The 9,735-nt window shown below is 55.8% G+C and overlaps 4 protein-coding genes and 2 non-coding genes across 6 annotated transcripts; 4 read left to right on the forward strand and 2 right to left on the reverse strand.

Moving 5' to 3' along the window:
• Nucleotides 1–74: 74 nt before the first annotated feature.
• On the reverse strand, nt 75–473 carry PTSG_11390 (uncharacterized protein; the record flags this gene model as incomplete). The annotated part of the gene is made up of 1 exon (XM_004987549.2): nt 75–473. The coding sequence occupies one exon, from the start codon at nt 471–473 to the stop codon at nt 75–77; it is 399 nt and encodes a 132-aa protein (XP_004987606.1).
• Nucleotides 474–960: 487 nt separating this feature from the next.
• On the reverse strand, nt 961–1,068 carry PTSG_20168. The gene has a single exon. It is a non-coding gene; the product is annotated as a tRNA-Met (tRNA).
• A 97-nt stretch (nt 1,069–1,165) lies between these two features.
• On the forward strand, nt 1,166–4,759 carry PTSG_11391 (uncharacterized protein). The gene is made up of 10 exons (XM_004987550.1): nt 1,166–1,531; nt 1,748–1,831; nt 1,986–2,069; nt 2,329–2,412; nt 2,684–2,767; nt 3,191–3,268; nt 3,407–3,566; nt 3,683–3,781; nt 3,919–4,213; nt 4,384–4,759. The coding sequence occupies exons 1-10, from the start codon at nt 1,416–1,418 to the stop codon at nt 4,725–4,727; spliced, it is 1,428 nt and encodes a 475-aa protein (XP_004987607.1). The 5' UTR covers nt 1,166–1,415; the 3' UTR covers nt 4,728–4,759.
• A 79-nt stretch (nt 4,760–4,838) lies between these two features.
• PTSG_11392 (uncharacterized protein) lies at nt 4,839–6,074 on the forward strand (the record flags this gene model as incomplete). The annotated part of the gene is made up of 3 exons (XM_004987551.1): nt 4,839–5,661; nt 5,799–6,009; nt 6,048–6,074. Exons 1-3 carry the CDS (start codon nt 4,883–4,885, stop codon nt 6,072–6,074), a joined length of 1,017 nt encoding a protein of 338 aa, XP_004987608.1. The 5' UTR covers nt 4,839–4,882.
• A 170-nt stretch (nt 6,075–6,244) lies between these two features.
• Nucleotides 6,245–6,352, forward strand: PTSG_20169. Its single transcript has one exon. It is a non-coding gene; the product is annotated as a tRNA-Met (tRNA).
• Nucleotides 6,353–6,822: 470 nt separating this feature from the next.
• PTSG_11393 (uncharacterized protein) lies at nt 6,823–9,699 on the forward strand (the record flags this gene model as incomplete). The annotated part of the gene is made up of 9 exons (XM_004987552.1): nt 6,823–6,982; nt 7,191–7,279; nt 7,524–7,629; nt 7,800–7,912; nt 8,246–8,323; nt 8,512–8,648; nt 8,959–9,030; nt 9,359–9,421; nt 9,627–9,699. Coding segments are annotated over 9 exons (891 nt in total), but the record flags the coding sequence as incomplete, so codon positions are not given.
• Nucleotides 9,700–9,735: the final 36 nt, after the last annotated feature.

Raw genomic sequence — 9,735 nt, forward strand, 5'->3', positions numbered from 1 at the left:
ACACACACACACACACACACACACAGACAGGCGCACAGACGCACATGCGCGCACATGCCAACGTCGACGTGCACTCACAGCCTGTCGAGGATCTTCTGCTCAAAGTCCACCAAGTACTTCTCCTGTTCCTCTGGGGTCATGTCACCCTGCCTCAACCGTTCATAGAGCGCCGCTTTCGCCTTGAGCTTCGCTTCAACCTGTACTAGGCTCTGGCCCTCCTGCTCCTGCTGCAGTACATCTCGCCTGTGCCGCTCCAACACGCCTTTGTTCTGCTTGATCCAGCCCGCTGCACGCTTCGACTTGCGCTGCTGCAGCCGCTCATCCCGTGCTGATGGGTCGTTTTTCTCTCGCACGTACTCCTCCTGCTTCCGCGCAAGTTCTGCCTTCAGGTTCACCAAGCTCGCCGTGTTCACGTTGTTTCCTTGCGCCTGCCGCGCCGTCGAGCTGGGCCATCGCGACGACGACGACGACATGATGCGGGTGTGCGCGGTGAACGTTCGCTGGCCTGTCGCCGTTATGGTGTGAGCTTGGGTGAAAACGCGCTGCACAAACCAAGGAGTTGAGGCAACAGAGGGAGAGAGAGAGAGATGAGGAAGCTGCGCAGGCAGAAGAAGCACGTGATTATGCTTGTGTGTGATGTGTGATGTGTGTGTGATGAGTGTGTGAGCTTGTGTAAGTGATATGTGGCGGAGTCTCTCTTCCACTCTCTCCTGCTTCTTCTCGTCCTCCTTCTTTCTTGTCCCAAGTCGCTCGCTTGCCTCCAATCTGTCTGTCTGCTGTGCACTCGCCGTTGCTTGTGAGTGTGTTTGTGCTTGTCCCAACAGCTGCCTGCCTGCCTCACTCACTTGTTGCTTGTTGCTTGCGTGTGCTCTGCCTCAGCAGCCAGCTTTGCGAGAGAGAGAGTGTGTGTCAGCCTTGTTGCTTGCTTGCCCAACTCACAACCAAAAAAAAAGAAGCAAGTGGGGCATGCCAGGATCGAACTGGCGACCTCAGGATTGCTCCTCAAGCGAGGATCATATCATTAGCGGATTATGAGACCTGCGCGCTAACCAACTGCGCCAATGCCCCCGGGGTTTGCTTGCCCGAAGTGGCAAAATTTGTTCATCTCAATCATGTGCGTCAACTGTGTGCCTTGTTTGTGTCCGCTGCTTTCATTATTTGCGCAGCGTTCCAGCCAGTACAGAAGAAGAGAAGAGGACAAGAAGCAAGCAACTAAGAAGCAAGCAAAAGAGCAGACCCTACCAAGACAGGAGCAGATCGAAGCGCTAGCAGAACAGAAGACATCAACGACATCACGACACACGACAAGACAATAGCAAGGGGCAAGAGAGGGCAAGACAGGGCAAGAGAGGGCAAGAGAGTCTGCGACGTCCCACCCAAAACCCCATCAAGGGAAGTCAGCAACCACAACAGCCATGTCCGTTGGAGAGGAGAAGGTGTTGCAGGCCTTGTTGGCACACACGGCGCTGGAGGATGAGGTGAAGGACACGATTAGGTCGATCGCCGACAACACATGTCGTGACTTTGTTCGGTGAGTGCAAGCAAGCGGTTGGAGAAACAGGACACGGGTGATTGTTGCCTCACTTATGTTCGTGAGCTTGTTAGATCTTGCGTGTTGCGTCTTGCGTGCATGGGTACAGTTGCACAACCTAGACCCACGAAGAGCGCTCGTCACACATAAAGTCTCGTGCTTGCTCCTCGTGTCATCCTCGTTCTCTTGCTCATCGTCCACGATTTGGCATCACAGCCTGCAGAGCGCTGGTCTCGGCAACAGCGGGGCGCGTGCGGTAGCCGAAGCGCTCAAGGACAACATCTGCTTGAAATGGCTTGAGTGCGTGGTGATATGGACTGCATTCTATCGCGTGACACACATGGCTGATTGGGCTGATGTTGCGCGCTGCACTCTTTCTCCCCTTGCATTCGTGTCTCTTTTCGTTACGCAGTTTGATATGCCCACTTTTGATCTCTGCTGTCCGTGTGCGCAGTCTAGCTTGCAACCACATCGGCGATCAGGGCGCTGTGATGCTGGCGGAAGCGCTTAAGCACAGCACGACCTTGGCGGGACTCGAGTGAGTGCTCACATACATGCGTTGAAGGGACACGAGTTTGAGTGCTACATATTTGCGTCGCTATGCGTGCACATGTGCAGGCCCATCGGCTGTTTGGCTGCTGGCCGCTCATCGTGCCCGTGGCGGCGCACTCAACCCGTGTCTCGGATAATCAATCATCATCGTCATCATCACACTCACTCACTCACTCACTCACTCACTCACTCCACTCACACACACACACACACACACACTCTCTCTCTCTCTCTTGTCTGCACAGCTTGAGGGATAATTCAATCCGTAACGAGGGCGCAATGGCACTGGCGGAAATGCTTAAGCACAACATGCCCCTCGACCTACTTATGTGAGTGCAAGTGCCTATTGAATGGAGTGTCTATGCTATACCGTTGTCGCTACATTCCCCATGGGAAACTCGACCCGAGACACAGTGAGTCACGCATGACGTGTTTAGCTGCGTCGTGCTTCAATTCATCACTGCGTCATAAGAGCGCGCGCGACTGGTGTTACTTCTTGTGCTTTGCCACTGTCTCATTCGTGGCTCTGCTTGCTGCTTGTCTTTCGATCTCATTCCGCTTTCCCTCAACATCTTCCCGTGAACCTGCTTGCCACCCCAGCTTAAGCAACAACTCCATCATGTCAGTTGGCGGTACGGCGCTGGGTGCTGCCCTTCACCGAAATCGCACCCTGGAACGACTCTGGTGCGTCGATTGCGCTGCAGCTGTCTCGTGTGTCTCGTGTGTCTCGTGTGTGTGTGTGTGTGTGTGTGTGTGTGTGTGTGTGTGTGTGTGTATGTGTGTGTGTGTTTGTGTGTGTGTGTGTGTGCGTGTGTGTGTGCGTGTGTGTGTGTGTGTGCGTGTGTGTGTGTGTGTGTGCGTGTGTGTGTGTGTGTGTGTGTGTGTGTGTGTGTGTGTGGTGATGAATCGCTGCTCCCAGTCACGCTACGATACGCCTTGCTCCCCTGTGTCACACCGGTCTCACTTCTCACCAACACGAGTCCTTGATACTCCCGCACCGCAACACTCACCTGCCTGCTGCCATGTCCTGGTCACTGACCAACGCTCTAACCCTTGAACTACACCCGTGTCTTGAACATCCTCACCGCGTGTTTGTCAACCATTCAGGGTCGAGAACAACTCCACCGCCACAGCCCGCGCCTTTGGTGCCGCGCTGCCCGTCAATCGCGCGGTGATCACAAGCTGGTCAGTCCACATTCCGACTTGCAGCTGCAAGCGCTTGCTTCCTATCCACACCCAGCTCGCTTCTCCTGTCCACACCTCACACTCCACTCTTTGATTGTGATGATTACTCCCCATCCCCAACATCTTGTGTGATCAAAGGGACCAGCACGACGAGAGCCTGACCGCCTTTTTTGCAGCTCGCGAAGAGAAGAAGCAGCAACTTGAGCAACTGTTTGCCGCCTGCAAGAGCGGCGACGCTCCAGCTGTCACCTCTTTCCTCACCCAAGACAACACAGACATCAACCAACAAGACGAAGAGGTGTGTGCACGTGCGAACTCGTATTAACATGCGTCAAATATTCATTGTAACGGGGCGTGTGGGCTTGTATCCACGGGATTCTCACTTCAAGTCCCTGCTTCTCCATTCAACTGCAGGGCGACACGCCACTGCACGTTGCCTGCAGGCACAATCAGTCCGCCATCGTGAAGAAGGTCCTTGAGAAGGGCGCAGACACTTCCATCAAGAACAAGCAGGTGTGCTTCCCTTCGCATGCTGATGTCGATGCTGTCGATGCGCTACCTCACTTGCGTTGTCTGCTTTGGTTTGCTTGCACTGCATCCTCTTCGCCAGCTTATTGCTTGCTGTTGTTTTCACAATCGGCCACATACAGGGAGATACACCGTTCGATGTGGCGACAGCCAATGATCACACTGCCATCACCAGCATCCCAGGACTCAACCTTGAGAGCAAATCCCAGGAACGACAAGTGGAACGGCCACAACAACAGCAACAGCAGCAGCAGGAGAAGAACAAGGAGGAGGAGAAGAACAAGGAGGAGGAGAAGAACAAGGAGGAGGAGGAGGAGGAGGGGGAGGAGGAGGAGGAGGAGGAGGGGGAGGAGGGGGAGGAGGGGGAGGAGGAGGAGGAGGAGGAGGAGGAGGAAGAAGACCCGCCTGCGTCCACCCGTTCCACCAAACCGAAGCAAGACGAATGAATGAGCAGCGCGCAAGGCGTGAGTGATCAGACATTGTTTGCATGCAAGCAACGCGGGCAATGCAGGCACACGCGTACATCGCACCGCTCGTGTCACTCGTGCTCTTCATGCCCTGTCCTCTAACACGGTGTCGCTCACCAGAACGACGACCACAGCTGCGCCCCATGATCCAGGACCTGCGCCAGATCATCTCCTCCACAGCACTGGCACAGGAGTGCGTGAGCCAGGAGGTGGCTGTGTCCTACCTCCACCTCTACGACAAACTGATGGCACTGAGCAAGGACGAGAAGCGACCGCTGCTCACGATTGATGGGGTGGTGGACATTGCGCGCACATGTGGGCTGCGCACACGTGAGGAGACAAGAGCGTGCCTCCAGTTCCTGCACCTGTACTCAATGGTGTTGTGCTACGACAGCGTACCAGGCATGGAGGACCATGTGATCCTAGATACGCAGTACAATGACGCGCGTCATCCGCACCTTTGACCTGCACCGCGATGTGCGTGATGGAGAGTCGAGGGCCGTTGGCGCGCAGCTGTGGGATGACTTAGTTGACCGCGGCATCCTGCATTGTCGCTTGCTCGACGTGTCGTGGAGGGACGTGGACAGCAAGTTGGTTGACCCGTTCCCTGCGCCTAGTGATGCAGTACGGGCTGTGCATTGACTACTCTCCACCCAAGCTGGTCGACAGCCGCAGAGCGCTCGCTTGCGCCAACTCCGGCCACGGTGACAACGATGCGAGCCAGAGCAAGGGCAGCAGTCCCGGGCACCAGCAATACCTGGTCCCAGCCATCCTGCCGATGACGATCCGCCACAGCAGCAGCACGATGGCATCCGTGTCGCTGAGCACGACAGCAGCACAGCAGGTCAACCCGTATCTTGGGCACGAGGAGAAGACGGCCTACGTCGCCTTCAGCCTGAAGCAATTCAAGCGAAGTGCGAGCGTGTGTGCTGGAGACGCACAGCACGCGTCTTTCCTGCCCGAGGGGCTGTTTACCGTGGTGCTGGCGCATGTGATGGCGCACGCGCAGCACGGCGCATCTCAGGCGCCCAAGCTGAGTCGCACCCACGCCGTCTGCTTCATGGAGTCGACCAAGCTTGAGCTGCAGCTTGTGCCGGCTGTTGGCGGCATCAAGATGAAGATCACGAGTGCGCAGCCAGGCGCCATGCTGCACATGCTGCACACCATGATCAGCGAGGCCGCCAGAGAGCGCTATTTTGAGCTGAAGAGCAGCCTCCTGCTGCCATTTGACGACAAGATGCTTCTGTTCTTTGAAGATGTGTTGTACCACCACAAGAGCAAGCAGGACATGTGGGTAGACGAACAGCTGCTGCCGCCCGATGACCTTGTCGCCAAGTATGGCCGTCTCTTGCCCGTACTCGGCCTGCAGGACAAGTACGACGTCTTCATCAGCTACAGGTGAGCTGTCTGTGTGTGTGTGTATTGCGCGTGTATGTGTATGTGTATGTGTATGTGTGTGTGTGTGTGTCGCTGCAACCTACCACCACAACTTCCCCTCCTCACACCAACCTCCACCACCACCACCATCACCACAGGCAACGCGCCAACATGGTGATGGCGCTGCATCCGCGCTTGGAGCAGCATAACCTGGTTGCGTTCCTGGACGCCAACAACCTGGAGACGGGCCTCAACTTCAAGCTGTCGTTCATGACGGCGATTGGGCTGAGCCTGGTGGCCTGCCCCATCGTCTCTGCTGCCACCATCATGCAGATGAGGCAGCTGCAGCACAGCGACTACTATCCTGCGGTGTGTCGTGATGTCGTTGATGTCTTCTGTTCTGCTAGCGCTTCGATCTGCTCCTGTCTTGGTAGGGTCTGCTCTTTTGCTTGCTTCTTAGTTGCTTGCTTCTTGTCCTCTTCTCTTCTTCTGTACTGGCTGGAACGCTGCGCAAATAATGAAAGCAGCGGACACAAACAAGGCACACAGTTGACGCACATGATTGAGATGAACAAATTTTGCCACTTCGGGCAAGCAAACCCCGGGGGCATTGGCGCAGTTGGTTAGCGCGCAGGTCTCATAATCCGCTAATGATATGATCCTCGCATGAGGAGCAATCCTGAGGTCGCCAGTTCGATCCTGGCATGCCCCATTTGCTTCTTTTTTTTGTGAGTTGGGCAAGCAAGCAAGCAAGCAAGGCGAAGCAGCGGCTGACACACACACACACACTCTCTCTCACAAGGTTGGCTGCTGAGGCAGAGCACACGCAAGCAACAAGCAACAAGTGAGTGAGGCAGGCAGGCAGCTGTTGGGACAAGCACAAACACACTCACAAGCAACGGCGAGTGCACAGCAGATAGACAGATTGGAGGCAAGCGAGCGACTTGGGACAAGAAAGAAGGAGGACGAGAAGGAGCAGGAGAGAGTGGAAGAGAGACTCCGCCACATATCACTTACACAAGCTCACACACTCATCACACACACATCACACATCACACACAAGCATAATCACGTGCTTCTTCTGCCTGCGCAGCTTCCTCATCTCTTTCTCTGTGTGTGTGTGTGTGCTGGTTCTCCCTGCTTCCCGTCCATCCACACTGACAGCCCTCCAGATAGCCAACCATGTCCTCTGGACAACATCGGCCCCTACATGAGCAGCTGAGAGCGGTGCGCCTAAAACCCACGACCGCCAGGCTCGCAGCCAAGAAGCCACAGCCAGTGCGCGGCCTCGTCGCAGATGCACATGACGATGTCATCACTGATGCCGCATTCAGCTACGACGGTACAGTGTGCGTGTGCGCGCGTGTCTGTGTGCGTGTCTGTGTGCGTGTCTGTGTGTGCGTGTGTGTGTGTGTGTGTGTGCACGCGTACGATGGTCAGCTCTTCTCTCCTCCACTCTTCCCTCTGCTCTTCCTCCCTCCCTCTCTCAGTCTCGCCTCGTGACGCTCGTTCCTCACTTCGTCCAACACTTCAAATGGTTCATCTGTCAGGCACCCGATTGGCCACTGGCAGTGCCGATGGCTACGTGAACATCTTTGACCTCGTGGACGGCCGCTGGATTCGCTCCCAGAAGAGACCTGTAAGTTGGCTGGCGTTGACCTGGCGTTTGGTGGTTTCTCTGCTCACCTCTGCTTACCTCTGCTTACTTCTTCTTACCTCTGCTTACCTCTGCTTACCTCTGTTTCAGTTCCTTCACACAGAGAGAGAGAGACAGACAGACAGACAGAGACAGAGACAGAGACACACACACACACACACACACAGACACTCACACGCTCACACGCTCACACAATGTCACTCACTGTTACCTTTGCGGCTGGCAGGAGCTCGGCAGTGCCGTGTCGAAGCTGGCGTGGGCGCACCCATATTATGGTCAACTGATTGCTTGTGCAGGATACCGAGGGCACCTGAGCATCTTCGCTGAAGAGCGTGCGTGCGCTATGTGCTGCACACGCATGCGTGTGAACAACTGCACGTACATGTGTGCATGTGTGCGTGTGAACAAGTGCACGTGCGTGACTGCTTGGACATGTTCTCTCTAATCTCTCCCAACCCACTTGTGCGACCACTGCCGCCCTCCGCAACTGACTGCACTGCAGCTGGAGCCGAGCTGCAGCAAGGGCAGATGACGTGGGCAGCCCGCATGGACTTTTCCGACACACACGCGATCACAGACCTCCGCTTTGCGCCCCAGCAGCTCGGCCTTATCCTCGTGCGTATGCGTTGTGTGAATGTGTGTGTGTGTGTGTGTGAATGTGTGTGTGTGTGTGTGTGTGTGTGTGTGTGTGTGTGTGTGTGTGTGTGTGTGGAAAGTGGGTGTGTGGAAAGTGGTGAGCGAGTCAGTGTGAGTTGGTGTGAGTGTGTGTGCGTGTGTCAGCATGTGAATGCAAGGCGTTCGTGTGTGTGTGTGTGTGTCACCGAGTGAGCATGCGGTTGCATGGTGTGTGGAGGGTGCGACACGATGTGCGTGCTTTGCACAGTGCTTGCGAGTTCACTCACACCCTTTGTCCTCTCCATCATATCGCCCGTCCCCAAACCCTCGCAGGTTGCATGTTATGCCGACGGGTTTGTGCGTTTTCTCAAGGCCGAGGCCCCATTTGAGCCTGTCGAGTGGCGCGTTGTGGTGAGTCGACAGTCATGCATCCAATACACAAGCATCATTCTTGCTGCTGCTACTGCCACATCTTCCCAATCGTGCAGCGTTTCATGTTATGCATCCTCCCAATTGTGCCACCTCCCAATCGTGCATGTGCCACCCTCCTCTCGTCCTCTCATGGCACGGTGCAATGGTGCAACGGTGCAACGGTGCAGGTGTCTGCGAACCTGCGCGGGTCTGGGGTGCCGACTGTGGACTGGTGCGAGCGGCGGACGTGGGATTACGTCATGGCGCTCGGCGCACGCGAGGGCGACCACGGTGTCCGCCTCTACCACTACGACCAGGAATCCCTGTACGCTTCTGTAGAAGAGTGCGTGTGTGTGTGCGTGTGTGTGTGCGTGTATGTTGTGTGTGTGTGTGCGTGTGTGTGTGTGTGTGTGTGTGTGTGTGTGTGTGTGTGTGTGTGTGTGTGTGTGTGTGTGTGTGTGTGTGTCCGTGTGTGTCCGTGTGTGTGTGTGTGTGTGTGTCCCCGTGTGCACATGTGATTGTGCAACGCCAATGTGTGGTGTGTTTTACCACACATTCCTTGTTCCTTTTCACCCCATCCACCGTCCTTTCACCCCTCCTTTCGCCCGTCCCTTCACCTGCGTTCTTCACCGCAGGGAGCTTGACATGGCTGAAAAAGTTCAAGCTGAGCCTGCCACCAGCATCGCCTTTGCGCCAGCAATGGGCAGGTCCGTGGCCATGCACGTGTGTGTATATGTATGTGCACGCATCTCCGTGTACGAGCACGTGTGTGTGTGTATGTGTGTGTGTGTGCGTGTGTGTGTGCGTGTGTGTGTGAGCACGAGTTTATATGTATGTGTATGTGTGCATGCTCGCCAAACGCACACATGTACATCCCAAGTACACCCGTGTATACATGCCCAGCATGCCCTTCGTTCCGTTCCTTCCCTTCCCTCTCCGTTTCCGTTTCCGTTTCCCCTTCCCCTTCCCTTTCCCTTCCGTTCTCCTTCCATTTCCTCCTACCTCATCTCACCCCCCTCCCCTCCCAATCCGCAGGTCATATCTGCTGTTGGCGGTGGCCATGCCAGACGGAGTCGTGCGCGTCCACAAAATACACAAGTCCGCTGATTATGATGATCCTGATGTGACTGTCGTTGTTGATTGTTGCCTCGTGAATTCACACCCCCGCCCCCACACACACGCACACACCGCTCTCCCTCCCACCGTTTTACCACATCACCATCAACGTCACCTGTACTCATGTTCATCCCTTCTCCTCGTCCTCGTCCTCCTCCACCTCTAATTCCATTCGACTGCACGGCAGGGTGCGGATCAAGGGTGCGCCGCCCAAATACCGACCGGAGCTCATCTTCGATCGCCATTTGCACAAGGGCATGGTGAGGCCATGCTGGCACACCCCACATGCCAACCCC

The sequence above is a fragment of the Salpingoeca rosetta genome (assembly GCF_000188695.1).
Source record: "Salpingoeca rosetta unplaced genomic scaffold supercont1.52, whole genome shotgun sequence".
In the NCBI taxonomy this organism is placed as follows: Eukaryota; class Choanoflagellata; order Craspedida; family Salpingoecidae; genus Salpingoeca; species Salpingoeca rosetta.